Source organism: Limulus polyphemus, unplaced genomic scaffold (genome assembly GCF_000517525.1).
Source record: "Limulus polyphemus unplaced genomic scaffold, Limulus_polyphemus-2.1.2 Scaffold832, whole genome shotgun sequence".
In the NCBI taxonomy this organism is placed as follows: Eukaryota; Metazoa; Arthropoda; class Merostomata; order Xiphosura; family Limulidae; genus Limulus; species Limulus polyphemus.
Genome location: NW_013666442.1, coordinates 69,390 through 87,316, shown reverse-complemented (window position 1 = coordinate 87,316; position 17,927 = coordinate 69,390). Strand labels below are relative to the sequence as shown.

At 32.6% G+C, this 17,927-nt stretch overlaps 1 protein-coding gene across 5 annotated transcripts in view; it reads right to left on the bottom strand.

Annotated features, from left to right (window-relative positions):
- The window catches only part of LOC106460767 (regulator of nonsense transcripts 1-like), a 107,572-nt gene that overhangs the window by 34,999 nt on the left and 54,646 nt on the right, over window positions 1-17,927 (bottom strand). For 3 of the 5 annotated variants that reach the window (XM_013920502.2, XM_022387547.1, XM_022387546.1), the window contains 6 exons: window positions 9,476-9,685; window positions 6,806-6,944; window positions 6,621-6,694; window positions 2,602-2,774; window positions 2,157-2,255; window positions 1,850-1,958 (listed from right to left, as the gene is read on the bottom strand). In XM_013920502.2, the coding sequence (XP_013775956.1) occupies window positions 1,850-1,958; window positions 2,157-2,255; window positions 2,602-2,774; window positions 6,621-6,694; window positions 6,806-6,944; window positions 9,476-9,685 (804 nt within the window). The remainder of the gene's footprint in view (window positions 1-1,849; window positions 1,959-2,156; window positions 2,256-2,601; window positions 2,775-6,620; window positions 6,695-6,805; window positions 6,945-9,475; window positions 9,686-17,927) is intronic. The other 2 variants (XM_022387548.1, XM_022387549.1) reach the window with 1 other exon arrangement.

The following is a 17,927-nucleotide window of genomic DNA, read 5'->3' as shown; positions in this document are numbered from 1 at the left end:
ATAAAATAAGAGCCTCTTATCTTTTCAATTTGCTAAGATATTGCTCATGTGATAAATCAAACATAGTGACATCCCACCCACCTTTTCTCTATTTTTGGAAACACTCCCTTATATACACTTACTTCTATATATGACATGAATAACCAATCGGAAGCTCGGAATGTCCCCCTAGTAGCTCTCTCAGCCATTTTAATGGTCTTGGCACCATTTCTTTCTTTCGAACCAATAGTTCAACAAGGTAGGGTGTGTCTTTAGTCTGCTCTAAATTTCATATTTTCTTAGGCTAAAATACATCTTAGTTACTAAGCTTGATAAGTTATAGTGGAATTCTTTGGTATTAATGTAGTAATTTATGATTTTTTAATTATTCAAAAGTATATATAAAACCTAAAAAAAAATATTTTGTTTCATATCTTCCATGTGCAAATTTTTTAAGGCTTAGTAACCTACGTCAAGCAGCAACTGAGTACAAAGGTCATAACTAGAAGAGATAATTGTTTGCTGTACTTCTTTATTTACTGTTCTATATTTTAGAAAAAACATGTTTAAGAACTTATTTCCAAATAACAATAATCTACATACATATATAATGTATAATAACTGAAATGTGCTGTATTTTCCAAAATACAAGTATACTAAAACAAGTTACTTTGTTATTTGATATGGTAACATGAGTGCAAATGAGCCACATCATTGTAACTTCTGTATTGTTAGCCAGGCACAGCTGAAAGGCCAATACGAGGTTTAAGCTATTTAGTTTAAACATTTGTTTTTATGTTATAATTTGTGTTCATTCTAGAATGAAGAGGTATAATTTATATTTATTTCCTAATTTTTTATGGTGGTTGCTAGATTGGTCAAATCTAATGAACCTGTACAGAGACTAACAGAAAACATATCAAGTTTTTTCTTAAGAAATGTTTGATAACTAACCGGACATTATAAGGATTTTGCCTGTGAACTTTCAAATTTTCTGATGCATAAAAGTATTTTTAATCTTAAAATGAATATTACTTTGCATGACAGATAGGCATTATGTGAAAATAAAAAATAAACATGAGAAAAACATTGCTCTACAAACCTTAATACTTAATAAAAAAAAATTGATATTTTACATATGAAAGCATTGTAATGTTTACTGATAATCTACCAAATTTCATTAACATTTGCTCACTAATTTTAAAAGTTATAATATGAAAACTATAACAAGCACAAAATGGTTACGAAGTTGGTCCAAGGGACCAAGCCCGTGCTGAAAGAGATAAAGCCTATAATAGTACAGACAGACATACTATATGTCCAATAGTAATATGTGGATCCAGTCATGGTTCCCACAACTGAAATACGGCAAGATAAACATGTAGAAATCAAAGTTTTGGCTTATCATGGATACTATATATAACAGAATAATAATATTTGATGATAAAGAGGCTGATGGAACACCCACAACTATGGCTTAGCCTACACAAGTCTCAGTGTGAGCATTTTTAAGACTGTATAAGCTTATGTAAAAAACGAGAAAGACAAAAGGTATCTAAACAACTTAGTTGAGTTTTTGGGAGTAATAAAGGACCTCTGTAACAATACCAACAATTATATTGTCATAAACAATACAGCATCTAAAGTACCTAACAAAATTCACAAACTCAGTTTTTACTAGTTTTCAGCATCAATTAAGAAATATGTAACACAATACGTAATGTACAGACAATATTTAAATTTATTTCATATGAATAACTTCAAAAATTTTTATTAATGAAGCACTAGAATGAAAAGAATATCAATATCCAATTAATCCAGTATTAAAATACAGACCTTTATCTTATCAAAAACACAATGAATGACTTACCGGTCAAAAGATGTTGATTTCCAAACAAAGTCAACTACAAAGTTGGATGTACATTCAGAAGGGACTCCTAAGTTTGTTTTCATTTCAATACCAACTTCTTCACTATAGTCTATTAGAAAGTCAGTAAAGGAGTAGAACCATAAGTTTTTTTAAGTGGACTGAATCGACATTTTAAGTTTAAATGGACAAAGACTTTACGAAAAATGCATGATAAAGCTTTATCCATCTCAAACTTTGAAAATTTTAAAAGTCAATGTTCCTCAAAATAAGAAATTATTTTAAAATAAATAACATTTCAGAAGGATACTGTCAGGGATCTTGATCACATGGCCAACCCCAGACCATGGTTTATGAAGTTCTCCCAAATATCGCAGTCTCAACTCATCACCATGCATAAGTCTCATGTCTAAAAAACACAGATAAAGTAATAAATATATTTCAAATTGTAAAGAATTGTTTTGAGTAATTTAACACAATAATCCTATTTACAATACATTACTTTTCACATGTGAAGTATCAAATATCTGAAAAACATAAACCTAAAATACGATTTATGACAAAGTTTTTAAAGAATACATGAATATTAATCATGGCATAATGAAAATTTAAAAATAAATTTTATCAGTTTTATAATTAGTAAATTTATAATTAAAGTATAAACCGAAATATGAAACAATGTCATTTAAATCTTAATAAATTAAATTACAGGAAACAAAAAGATCTAGATTTGGTAGTTTATGAAATAGTAATACCTGTATCTGACTTGGCAATGGTAAAATAGGCAATGATCTTCTTGTTCAATCCAATATCCCATCGCACTTCAATATTATCTTGAGTCTGGGATTCCTTTAATTTCTTGTCATAATCTGCCTCCATTTTCACAAGTGGTCCAAATATGTTTTGATACTGATAACCATCTTCATATCTGAAAATACATAAAATATACCTCTATATTTATACACACAGTAATAGTTCTTCAATTAAGTATATACGAGTGAAACCTTTTTTTTAATTTGATGATGACGCACCCTCTAATGCTAGTGGTACCTGTATTTGTTATATGAAGTCCACATTCCATGCTTTTATATTACATAAATGCTTAGAAAATTTTTATATTAAAGTTAATATCAGTAAAATTAGACCAATTATTACAATCATAATCTACAAAAAATAAAGAATTATTTTTATTGTATTTATCACTTTAATTACAACACAGTAATGAATGTGTCAAAACTATATATTCACTCGTTGATAGTATACCTTAAAAAACAAACTTTTTACATCACTTTGCAATATCAGCTTATTTTCACTAGTTCATCCCCCACCTCAAACATTTCCTATCATTATCAGTGATGGTAGCTAACAGATCTTATGTCACATAAAAAACAAAAAAAATAAAGAAAAAGTGTTATGGTGTGAATGCCTTTTCCAAGCTGCCAAAGCATGATACTAGTACATTACTATTAAGCATATTAAGTTTGTTAACACTGAATTTTTTTATCTAGTCCATTAAGGATTTTCAACATTTAGAGAAGTGTGTAATAATAGGATTTCAACCACACTATGGTTTATATAAATGGTGTTCTAATCACTACTTTGTTTCTTGTGTCCCAGCCTACCTGATGCACTCTGGATTGAATGAAATGTATTACCTGCTATAGATATTGCAAACATAGTGTGGTTCAAATAGTATTATTATACATTCTTCTAATTCTTTTAAATTCTTAAAAGACTAGAGAAAGAATGGAGTGTTAAAAAGTATAAGTGGCCTAAAACTAATGTCTTATGACAAGTATAATTATGAAGTGTTTTATAAAAGGCAAACTACATGGAAGATGATCTCCAAAATGACAAAGATTTGATCAAACAATCAATGCTGAATTGTAAGTGCACACAGTTATAAACAAATTGTAAACAACTTGATCAGACAAAGCAGTATTGATATTCATATACCTACATTACCGTTCCAAGTTTTAATGAAAATGCATTTTTATGACAAGAAAATAAAGGTACTTACTTATTAGTTGTAATAGTTATAAAGACTGTTACGTAATGGAACACATACAAATTCAATAAAAAGTATTTTTGTTTCAACATTGGGTAGGTAGAAAGATTATGGTTTGAGGCTAAAATGCTACAAACTAGTGGACATTTACTCTACTGCATATAGAACAAGTAAAGAAAATTATTACAGTATTTTACAAGGACTGCAGTACCTCTGGTGTTAGACTTATTGGCCAAGGTTTCATTTACCAACAGTACAAAGGTTCAAAGCATACATCTGAACTGTGCCAAGGATACATTGAAGTAAAGGAACAAGGTATTTTCCAAAATATGAATTAAATATCACAATACTCAGTCTTATCACCTACTGAACTCATGAGATAAATTTGTCAAAACATGAGAAACCTATAACAACAAATAAACTAACAAAACTGTGGCAAAATATTCATACAGACTGGAATTTCCTAACACCTGGTAAGAGAAAAAGAACAGCTGTTATTAACTCTATCAACCATGGGCTCGGTCACTTTGACCAATCACATAACCTCTTTGTACTCATTTAAACTCTTTATACTTTTGATACCACTAACTTTTAATATAGTAAGTATATCGTCACAAAATTTGGAAGACTTTCAGTAAACATTACAAGTCTTTCTCGTACAAAAAAATCATATTTTTAGTGAAGTATTTTTAATAAACTAAAAAAGTTTTGTCCATAAACATATCAAGTATTTATTTTTACTAGTCTGCGTGCAAATTTATTTTACATGTTAAGATTAAAAATACTTTTCTTCATCTCAAAAATCTCCTAAATACATTACAAGTGTTTGTTTTCGGTAAAACTTTGTATTTCATCTGTTATTTTCTCTACCCTAACTCTATACAAGGTTGGTCAATTTGATCAACCTTGTAATCACAAAAAAATAAATAAAAAAAAATACTAGATTACCCTTTTTTCTTTCCAGAATGACTTCAAATTGTGACATGAAATGATATTCGTTTATCCTAAGTGTCTTTAAACTTGTATTTGTACATAAATGATAGTTTTATTGGCCTTTAAACTGTGCCTAACTACTATTCTTGCCATTATAAGTTGTAAATCACTTGGGGAACATGGAGCTCACGTTACGCTATTAAGTTACATTACCCACGAGCTGCTCGTATGCGTTCCTCATGAAACATTTTTATCATATTATTATTTATTTTACCTAATCTAACTCATCTTAATTAGCGTATAGGGATCCCTATTTTTACATTTCAGTTACTTTTATAACAATAAACATTAAAAACAAGAAATAAAGTACATACCCGAGTCTTCATTTTTTTTGCTATTGACTGTCGATGACACTTAACCTTATTTTTTGTTATACTAGTGGTAGTAATGCACTAAATAATTTTTATTTAATTAAATAATGAACCAAAGAACCTAGAATAATAACATGCAAAAACAAAAAATTTTCCCTAACTATCACAATTTTTCTGGCTCTCTAAATATGCGACCAGAGCCATTACAAAATAATCCAAGCTAGTCGTTATCTTTCCCATGGGAACAAAGCGTGTACTAACAGAGAAAATGACAATTCCCTGTTCAGAGAGAACTATTAACAAATCCTGAAAGAGAGAATGTGACAGGCAGGTGTGGCAAAAGGGGTCTGATTTTCTACTTGATGACTCTCTAACCAAACAAGATCATTGGCTATAAAAATTATGGTTTGTCTGAACAATGACGATTTTATAATGAGTAATTTAAGTTGAATGTTGTACTTATCGGAGGGGTGGTGAATAAAATAGAGAAGAGGGGATGCTTAGAGAAAATATGTCGCATTTCTTACACTAGGGAAAATTCATGATTTTTTAAAATATTGCCTTAAAAATTAAGAACTTAAAACTCATATACTATTAAACTATGGATTATTAGCTATGATTTTATGTTATACTAATGGTATAACATAAACCAAAAGTAATTTAATTAAATTTTGAATGTAAGTCACTAAAACCTCATGACATACTTAGTAAAGGATGCCTGTGGCAACAGGGTTAAAGCCAAAGGTAGATGAATGTTAGGGTTAAGTGAAAATATTTATATTATAAATGTAATAATCCAATTATCTAATTTAGTATATATATTGCTATTAAAAGGCATAATTTAATTGTTAAGTGTTTAATTCAATTTTGGGTGAAAAATGTGTGCGCTTCCAAATTTGTGTACAGTAGTGTATGTTTAAATGACTACAGAGCTTATGTACTAAAAAAATTGTGAGAAAGGAAATGACAAAAAGTTGAATAAAACAAATAATGTGCAACAGTTGCCAAATTAAAATAAGTTTATTAACAAATATAAAACCAATTTTTAAGGCAACAACCCATGGATTTCCAGTGGGGAGAAAACTGCAAAATCTATACAATTTGTTGATATTTACATTTTTTAATAGCATAAGGAGGTGAGTTAAATGGAACACCTGTATAAATGATAAACACAAATAAACCCTATATACACACTGAACAGCAGAGAAAAGCTTTTATTCTAATATTTCTAATAATATCAACAGCAACCAATTACAAACAAGTCAAAACAAATAGGACTTCCTGTTGTCTAACAAAAGCATATTTTCTTGTGTTGACATTCTGTTTGTGTAAATAACTTCCACCTCCATTTAGTTAGTCTAGCATTTATATAAACAATGTGCTCATCCCAAAGAAACTCTGTAAATAGACATGCAGGTAGTTTTTTTTTTACAAAATCAATAAATAATATGTATCTCAATACCTTAACAGAACTTGCTGAGGTTCTTCATCAACACCAGGTTTCTCCAGGTCTTGAAAAGTGGCATCAACATTTTCCTATTAAAAAAATTAAAATTAAAAAGTAAATTGGTTTTCAAATCAATAGGTGTTATTTTATGTGTGTGTTTGTGAAACTTGTAGATTTCAAAACAGAATTTCAATAATTACCTTCCATAATTCTTCCAACTTATTTATTTGTTGTGCAGTGATCTGACGTGCCCGGAGTTGTTCTTGCTCTTGCGGAACTTTAACCAACCAAGTCAGAAAGGTGCGGTCGTTAATTAAAGGTTTCCACTGCTCGGGGTCCCTACAACATCAATTTCAAATTACCAGTGGCTCACAAAATGGATAAATATTGTATATCTTTTACCATTGGACAAAAAGTTGTTCATAATAACTTATATGTAAAGAAAAATGTGTATCTCAAGATTTCTACAGATACTTTCTTCTTTAGAATGTACTTGTTTTGTAGATATTTTTAAATGAAAATTACAAATTAAACTCAATGTAGTTTTTTTACTTCGTCAATCTAGTCAGTGGTCAACAAGCAAAATAACACAAAAAGTTGTCATCTACAATTTTCAAACTTGCAATATAAATAAAAAATAAATAAAGTTTCTATCATCTAAATTTCTGAAGAATAAACCATGTGGTAAAATGCCTATTAGGATAATGAGGTTGAAACTTTTATAGTTCACATAACACTGGTCGACAAAATCAAACTTTTTTTTTCTCATCAAAGATGTAAACACTTTTCTTGACCAGTTTTGCTGATTCCAATTCGTTTTTCTTATATTACATCTCGTTATCGAAATATGACTGGTGTTAATTTCAGCACAATTTAGGTAATAATCACACATTAGGCTAGTTAACATTACAACTTTATTCATTTTTCAGTAGAATTCTCACAAACATTATACACACCATACACTTGGTTAAATTTATACAATACACCCTTATGAAAAAAGAAAGGTACAAGAACTTAAATTATAATTAAGGCTTTCAACTTTGATCAGTCTCATCACAAAAAGTTGATGTGTTAGAGGAAAACCAAAAACAGATTTGGAATCAGTGTCCCAAGAGCTATCTAGCCCACCTATAATTATATCTGATGAAAATGACTTGTTGCCCAGTGTAATATTCACTGTAATTTTAGTTATTATATATATAAAACTAAATAGTTATTGAAAAACACAACTAATGTCACAAATATGATTTTTTTTGTAACAATTCTATGGGTTGAACATTTAATATTTAAAATGGAAAAATGAAAGAGCCCATAATACTTAGTGGCTGTACAAAACAAAATTAAACATTTATGTACCTAATGTAAGAGTTTCATAGATACAATAAAGTAAGTAAAACTTTATACAGGCTGTGAAGTGAAGCAAAAACTTTACAAGTCATAGTTCTAATCTGTATTTTTTCAAATTACACCTTCTAAAATACTGAATCTATTACCCTTGAAAAAGACAATATTAGAAAAATATTTTGTTTCATGAAAAGCTGCACAAGGATTATCTGTGCTAGTCTTCTGTGATTTTGAAGTGATAAACATGGGGGAAGGCAGCTAAGCAATAACTACCACTGCCAACTCTAGGGCTACCTTATCAAACTGAATATTTTCAAAACGAGACCCAAAACTCAAGCGCTTTCAATAAGTTATTCGAAAGTGCTCGAGTTTTGGGTCTCGTTTTGAAAATATCACAACTTTTGTAGGTGATCCTGTGTGCTAACTACTTAACCTGGATTTATCAAACTGAATAATGGAATTTGACCATCACTCCTATAATGCACCCATAATTCCAGTGTGGAGTATGAATTATTTTCTTTTGGTAATGGGATAAAAACCATGGAACCTCAGCTTCAAAGTCTAACATACTATCCATTGGGCTCACTTAGAGAAAGATTAACTCAATATTTTAAGCAATAACAAAGTCAAGCAACACTAATTGCAACTATTTAAATAAGAGTATGTTTCCTTAAATATATCAAGATGAACAATGAAACCTAACAACCTGTTAAAAATTATTTACACTTTTAAAAATAAACAAGCATTTATTTATAATTCAAAATGCAGCAAAACAGCACATAAATGTTTACCATTTTATATAAAATTAATTCCAATTTTTATACAACATATGTAATGGTTTTAGTATGTTAATCATTATGACTATAAATGGGCAAAGCATCTATGATGTGTACCTACTTATCTAGTAAAAGTAATAAAAACATCTTGCCATAATAGTAAATGATGTGTAATTCATAATTTATAAAGGATCATTACTATAGCTTTTAAGTTTCATACGAAAAAAAAAAAGCAATATGAACAAAATTCATCAAATAAAAAAGAGTCATGCAACACACAAAATGATGAGAAACTCAGGGTTACTATTTTATTAATATTAGCTCTTCTACTGTAGGTCACTTTAAAAACTTGAAAGATTGAATTATATAAATAAATTTTTCGGTTGTTTTCTATTCATAGAATTTATGAGGTTTCCATCATAAAAAGTAGCTCTGTTTCTTTTAATGATTTTATTCTGAAATAAGCAATATTTAAGAATATCATGTACAAAAGTGAATTTTAGATATTCATTGTACAAAGTCCGAATGCTTCAAATCCTAAAGAAATAGTAAATACACACTTAAATCATATGCATGTGATGACTAGTGCCAAAATATTCCACTTTAGATTTTAATTGGCTGGAAAACAAACATCTGTAAAAATATTTGGTTCAAAATTGATAATTTATTGATATTCTGTAATAATTATTAAAACATGGAACAACTTGGTATTGCATAATTATAATTCTTACAAGAATATAATTTTCTTACCAGTTCATATCTTTAAGGCTACTTTGAGCAGCACATGGTTGACGGCACAGAAGCACCACAACTGAATCAGCTTTTGCTGGAATGAAGCCAAGAACAAATACATTACGGCAACCACAACTGTAACATTCCAAAACAGTTTCTCCCAAAGGTCCATCTTTATGAAGAGTCACCTCCTTGTGTTTGGCACGTACCAAATGATTGATTACGTGACTGCAAACAAAAAATATTGCGCAAAAGTCACATACATTTTCAATTTGTATTACAAATTGGCAATATGATTTGAAAATCATAACTAATATTCTCCAGAAGCTGAATATTAAAGTTATAATTATCCTACAGTGAAAAATGTATTTCCGGTAGATACTTATTGCTTCTCATATAATAGCTTTTCTCGTTCAGTACTGCCCTCTATATGAGAAAATGTTTTGTTCACCACGAGCCTTCATACTCCCACCTACCCCATGTGTTTAATGTGGTACAATTGCATTGTAGCATGCAAATAAGCATGTGACAACTCTCCACCAATAGTAGCATGGTACACTCTCCTCGTGCATATGACTCCCTCTATACAGTAGAACACAATCTTCACTTCGAGATTGGGTAAAAAGAAGCATTAGAAGCAGAGAGGAAGGGTGGGAAGTGTGAGAAGAGGTATCTATCATAAATACATTTTCAGTTTAAAAATTGTACCTTCCGATATGATACTTTACCTCTTCTCACATAATAGATCTGGGCAGAAAAGGAGCACATCTGACTGTATTCAGTGGAACAACTCCAGTCAAAAACCTGGTGACATCAGGTATTTATTATTTTGTACATGGTAGGAGGAGGGTCCCTACCATTTTCACCTCACGATGAGGAAGCAGATGGGAAAATGGCTTCCGTTCTGCCATCCCAGTCAGAGCTCATGCACATATCCAGTGCAAAACCAAGACCAGGCCACCCAGGAGCCTAACATCTGGGCAATGGTAAGAAGGGGAAATGCAACATGGTGGTTCACTCAAACCCAAGATCTGGTTGCATTGGAAATTGATTCTCCAGTCTGTGGTAGGACGAGGGTTCCCTATCAACCACATGTGTGAGGACTTATATTGGCTGGTCCAGTTCTAATCCAACATCAGACCACCCAGAAACAGAGATCCAGGTGGCAGTTGAATGAGGAGTCCCAGCCAGAGTGGTGAACTGCAATTTGGTGGATCATCTCCAATCTATAATCAGGCAGCGTCGGGTATGTTTCTTCTGGTCCATGGTAGGATGAGGGTTCACACCATATACACTGACAGAACACCACCAGCCCACTCTCAACTAAATGGTATTGAGCAAACTCAGGAGGATGCCTCCATGGTCTACCACCCAAGTGGCTAGAAGTTGATAAGTGGCAAGGACTCCTGTATTCCAATAGAAAAGGAGAGATAGTGTGGTGGGGAGTCTGAAGGAATCTAACACCAGAGAAAGTGCAATGGGTGACTGCAGAAACCTATTTTTAAAAAGCAGGCCAAACCTAATGTATTCAACCAGGAATGGAAGGAGAGGCAACAATTCATTTCCTGCTTTATTCATGAAAGTCCATGAATTGGTACAATCTGTGATGGGAATATTTATGAAGCAATATACTGTGAGGATGAACCTACTAGTAGTTTTGTAGAACACCCCATCTCAATAAAGGGCATTATAGACCATCAAGGCCATACAATGCAGATTTTGGTGGCTGGTCTAGCTCTTTTTCAAAACTAGATCACTTGGAAATTGACATCCAGGAGAATGGGGGTTCCCCAACTGAATAATATACCTGGACAGGCACCACTCACCACAGAGCAGAATCTTATATGAGGCATAAGGCCACTGTAAGGGAAGGAAATGAAAAAAAAATTATCCATTCAAAGTTGAACCAAGGTGTGTATTATGGCAACTGGCAGCAACTGGTATCCAGAAGTAAATGAGGTGGACAAATGATGTAAACAATGTGCAAGGAAAGTATGTAGTGTGGTCCACACATTAGCCTGGAAGATCTCTACCGACGGATGACAAAAGTGAGCAGTCAATGATAGGGCAAGAAGATGAATATAGTGGGAGGAAACCACAAAATCACAAAGGGAAACTGAATGCAATGAAGAATAATCCTACCCAATGAGTTGGCAAATCCAAATGGGAATGGTCACAGGTAAAAGGCTGCAGGCAGAAGAAGGAAGAGGAAGAAAAACCATCAGAAAACATGGAACAGGCAGAGAAGATGATCTAGATCAGAATGGGAATAGAAATGATAAATGGAAGGTAGGTATATTGGCATAAAAGTGAAATTCCCCTGATGAGCCACCAAGGTCTTGGGAAGGAAAAAATGATGGTCACAGATGTGACACATCGACAGCAAACACATCCAACCTACGACGACCACTGGCAAAAAGGTACAAAGTAGGTGGGATAAGGAACAGGTAGCCAATGGTTTGAAAGGAGGCTAGGTAAGGGCATGAAGAATAACACTGAAATCCCATTCTTGAAGGGGCAGAGAACAAGGAGGTATGTAAGTGACGAAAAGGATGAAACAAGAGGGATATGACAGGAAGGGAGAGGAGAAAGCAGTCCCATAGTCTGCAATGGTTGAACAAACTAATCATTGTCAAAAAGCCAAGTGAAAATATGGAATGGTGAGGAATAAAAAGACTTGAAGGCAAGTAACCATGGTACAGAGACTAATTGCAGCAGATGTCATACTCATGTATAGACCACCAAGGAAGAAAAGCAGACCAAACAGAAGATAAGGGATTTTACACATGCAAAGTGTTCAGATCATCTCACACAGGACCAGACAAAAACCAGGCAGGATGCCAGAATGAAACACCAATGAGTAACACCAGATAAGAAGGGACCTGTATAGATAACAATTCAAGAGAGGGGATGGCTGAAGCAGTGCAAGAACAGGGAAAATAGTTGTGTAAGCTATAATGGGGTAATGAGAAGGACTTGACATGGAGTGGCTTGGATGACAGACATAACCCAAGGAAAAAGATGGATAGGAGGGTAGGCATACCAGTAATTATCAGTTCAATCTAGACTGAAGACATTCACTTCCAGAGCCAACAGATGAGGAAACAGGGATAAAAACAGTGGGATTTTGACCTTAATTCTATGACACCTGGTGCCACTTTTAAATTCCATTCTGTGCATGTCACAAAGTGTTACTGAGTTACATTGAAAATTTAATTAAACCACTTTACTACCAATATATTTGAACGAAATTAGCATTATCAAGTACATTATAATTCAAAGTACTATATAAATTTTATTCCTTTATTTCAGGCCTCGACAAATACTTTCAGATCTAGGAGCCAGTCCAAAAACTCAGAAGCAGGTGTGCCTAACCTAACTTCACTACTGTTTGTACTGGGAAATGAGGGCTACACCAGTGCCTCGATTATCCATGTTTTTTCTTTTCTCCAAATGTTCTCAAAATAATTGTGCCATTACAACTCTGGACAATAATTCACATGTTTTGGAGAAATTGTCGCTCAGAAATTAATTTTTGTTGCAAGATATCCAAGGTTTTCACATGCAGGATCTGACAGGCTTTCAAATCGTAAGTCAGCCAGTTCAAACCTAGCCTTGCCTCTTTTATTTTTAGCTGTTAAGACAGGAATACAAAATACAACATACACAGTAAGATTTCAATCAACTTAGTTGTCATCCACTGTTCTATGTTGTTGGTGTGTTGCTCAGTTATATATTGTCTTCTTTCCTACTGATAATTGGTATCTTCAGTTTGTTTTAACAAAGGCTTTTTGTAATAATTCCCCATTTTAAAATGGGGTGAAATGAGGCTAAGGTTAATGAGGCTAAGTTCAGAGAAGTGTCTGTAGTGCTTGGCAATTTTTTCTCGCCTTCTATGTATTAGTTTAATAGACAGATTGAATTTAGGTTTTAATTTTATATTTTAGTTAATTATGTATTATTTGTTTTAAACTATAGATTTGAAAGGTTTAACGATTTAAAAAATTTTTTCTATACTTTGAATCTCTAAAACAGTTTTGACGAATGAATGTAATAAATATTACTCTGGGGCTAATCTGTCTTGCCAAAGTTAATATTATATTGCCTGTGGGCACTTGTTGATGTGTGTCAACATAAAAAATTAAAGATAAAGAATAGGAGAGGAAAATAAAACATTAAAGTAAACTAGAAAAGATAAAGATGTGAAATTATACGTGACCCCAAGAAGATATTTTTAAATTATTCAATGAATAGAGTAAAAAAGTATGTACATATTTCATTTTCTTGATTTTAAACATTTCCTGCACTATAAATTAATGATAATAGGTAGAGTTAGTGATATGGTAGAGAAAATGACAAAATATAAACATTTACATTTAGGAGGTTCTAGAAATTATACAAGTGAAATGTGAAAACTGTATGATAAAAAAAAAGTATTTTTATACTTAACATGAAAATCACCTTGCAGGTGAACTATTCAGAGTCCAATTGCAAATAAGTACATTAAATAATAATTTTTTTTATTATATGTAGTAGAAAAAATCAAAATAAATTATTTTTCTGAAACTACATTCTTTTCAGAAAATTATTGTCAAATTTCAAACAGTTTCATCTACTAGAGTTATTTCTGGAATGAAATATGATGAGAGTGACATTACCTATGGGCATGCACATAGCCAGTAGTTGTAGGGTTAATGAGGGTGGCAAATTTTACCCATAGAGGAGCACCCAACTGAGAGCATAACTGCCAGAAGACCTGGGGACCACTCTGTGGGGAGGATCATACTCAGAGGAGATAAGCAATCTGCAACAAAAATGAAAGCAGCTAGGACGTAACAAGCCAACAGGAAAATGTGCAATGAGTGGTCTCAAAAGAGAAGATCCAAGATTTGAAAATAAAAAGAGTGAGAATGGATGCTCCCTAGTTAATAGGTAGAAGAGACAAAGGTCAAACAGAACGTATCATGACCAACCTGCTCCTTACCAATGGGAATATATGATTCAATGCATAATTAACTGCAAGAAGTTCCAAAAGAATGACGTGGAACTTCAACCTGACCAAAGACCCGCAACCTTGTGAGAGATGTATCCAGTAAAAGGTACAGCTTGGGACAGAGAGGTGGAAGAGAAATGCCAGCTGTGGTAATGTCTCTATAGAACCACCAGTCAAAATTGACTTGTAGAGAGGGTTGAAGAGTAAAAATCAAATCCAAGGGATCCCATACAAGATTTCTTGGATCATGCAATAGCCACTGAAGGTCATTCAAATGGGCATGACCCAAGGGAAGAAGGGCTTCTATGGAAGCCCAAGTCCTCAAAAGTGATAGAACCTAATTAGCAGTGAGTGAAGGAAAGGATTTAGCACTGAAAACCATAAGCTCCAACAATCACAATAAAAGAGGAGAAGACTGGGCCCAACCAAGATATGAGTTGAAGAAAACACCAAGAATAAGGTATTGAGTCAGGATAAGGAAGGACATCTCAAACTAGACAAGCCAACCCAAACATGTAGTTTTCACAAAAGAAAAGTGTGCGAGTTGCCTGAAGCAATGGAGCCAAAGGCAGCCAGTCATCCATGTGATGAAGAAACTGCAGACTTTGTGAACATGGAAGATGGGAAAAGGCCTTGCCACCTGACAGAAACATAGGAAGTCACAACTAGACCAAACAGTAAAGTGCAAAAAAAAGCCTGTCCCCCTGAGGAAACAAACAAACGAAACTCCGGGATGCAGGGAAAAATAGAGATGTGAAGGGAAGCATCCAAGATGTCTACCTAGATCATCCAAACATCTTGAGTAAAAACTAACTGAAAGATGAGGAAAAACTCCATAGTGGAATGAGGAAGGCCGATCAAATGGTCAAGGCTGAAGAATAATTATGGGATGTCAAACTTGTTGAAATAATGAATTACAAACAACCAGAAATAGAACCCCAGATAAGAGTAATGGACTGGTAAGATAGCATCTCAATTGAGAAGAACCTGTAACATTTCTAACAGATGCTGGTGAGAAAAAATGTGATCCCAAGGAGGAAGTAAGGAAAAGGTCTGCAAAGAGTGGAGGATGGGAAAAGGAGGGTCCTATCCACACATGAAGCATCCAAGTATCTACAGTGGATACAGACAGTATATGTGGCTCACACCCAAAAACTGAAAAGGAGGTACTGAGAAAGGGGAGAAAGAAGGAAGGCATGACCAAAGAACAGGGCATAACAGAATTGTGAATGTCAAAAAAAAGGAGAAAAATTGACAAGAAGGTACCATCATGGACTCCAATGAGGTAGGAAGACCTCACTGACAGACACAATATAAAAAAACAACAACAACAAAAAAAAAACGTGGGAAAATTCATAGGCCTTGATAGCAAGGCAAAGGAAGGAAGTGGTAAAAGGATGTACAAAACATCATCATTCAAACCAGACACTCAGGTAGTAGTACACCTAGCCCTGGTATACGAAACATAGCAGGCTGCATTATAGAATAAAATTTGCAACAAAAGAAGGTTGAAACAATCTCACTGAAATATTGGAACCTGAAGTCACATAAATGTAAAAACAACTAAGGCATTTGTCAAACAAACTAAGCAAAAAAAAAAAAAAAAGAATTAAAATAGAATGAAATTAAACAGGTCTGCACTCAAGTGTACCAAATCAAAAAGTGAAGATTGTGTTCTACAGTATAGAGGAAGTCACTTGTGCCAGGAATGTGTGTCATGCTCCTATTGGTGGAGAGTTGTTGCAAGCTTATCTGCAAGTACAACACAGCTGTACTACATTAAACATGTGAAGTAGGTGAGAGTATTAAGGCCAGTGGCAAGCTAAAAATTTGTGCATATAAAGGACAGCATTAAATGGGAAATGCTATTATGAAGGGTAAAGTATTATATCAGAAAATAATTTTGCAACTATATACAAAATTATTTTTCCATATATCATCTCAAGATAAATTAAAAGAATAAATTTATATTAACCCTATAACCCCTGATACCATTTTTATAACCTTTCCTGTGCATTTCACAAAGTGTTACTGAGTTATATTCAAAATTAAAAAAAAAAAACTTTAAAAAATGTATTTTAATGAAATTAGCGTGATCAATTACATTATGATTCAAAGTCATATATTATTCACATTTTTATTCCTTTACTTCAAAAGAAACTGCTAAAAGAATAAAAGAAAAAATTTCATGTTTGCTCTCACTTGAAGGGCAAGTGGCTATAGCAACTGAACTTTAGACAATGTTATACAAGAAACAACCATAGTTAAAAATGTCTTTCTTCCTGGCAATAAATTACATGTACAAACAGTTCATTTACCAGTAACTTGATACAAATTCCTAGAACTGGCCTTGAGAAAGGAGTCAATTATATACATTCCTGAGTTCAAGCTATGCCATGCCCACTTGCAAAGCAGAAGCTGGGTAGCTTGAGCAACTGTTTTAAGTTAAATGACATGCTTATAACCAATAGAAAGAACAGATTTCATCCTTTAAGGTCATTTATCCTTACATAACAAAATGGTATAGATTTATTTTTAGCATCGTTATAACGAGGCTAAGTTCATTCTTGAGAGCAGTGTTTGTAGCACATTGCAATTTTCTCTCACCTTATATGTATTAGTTTGATAGACAAATTGCATTTAGGGTTTACTTTTATATTTTTATTATTCTTGTAAATTATTCTGTACATTGAATCGCTAAAAAAGTTTTGAGACACGAGTGCAAAAAATACTATGCCAGAAGGACTAAACCTAACAGCTGAATTTATCGTAACATCACCCGCAGGCACTTGTTGATGTGTTGACTTAAATAATCAAAGACAAAGAATCATAGGAAAATAAAACATTAAACGTATATTACATTGAAAATATAAAGGCGTAAAATTATGCATGTCAACCACTGATGATACTAAAATAATCAATGGAGATTTAAAAGGTATGTATATACTTCTATTTCTTATTTTTAAACATTTCATTGCACTGTACATTGATGTAATAAGAGTTAGTGATGTTGTAAAGAAAATGGCAAATAAAATATAGACATTTACCTTAAAAAACATTTGATATTCATTTAGGAGGTTCTAAATATTATGCAAGCAAATTTAAAAACTGTTAGGTAAACTAGCAATCAATGTGTTCAAAGGAAAACAAAGTTTGACTATAAACAAGATTATGACACTTATGATATATAACATTGTTTATTAACAAAAAGGGGAGATGGATAAACGTTTCAGAATTCTATCAGATTCCATCTTTAGTATCTAAAGCAGAATAAAATGAACTTACAAAAGTCTTTATACATTTTCAAAGTACAGTTGCTAAATATAACGATAATTAAACAAATAAAACACTAAACAGTAATCACGGGGAGAAACTACAGCAAGAAAACACAACGAAAAAAAAAAAAAAGTAAAATCAGTAATACAAACATATTAAAAAATGTATAATTTAAATGAAGACTGTATGTTGTTCAGAGTT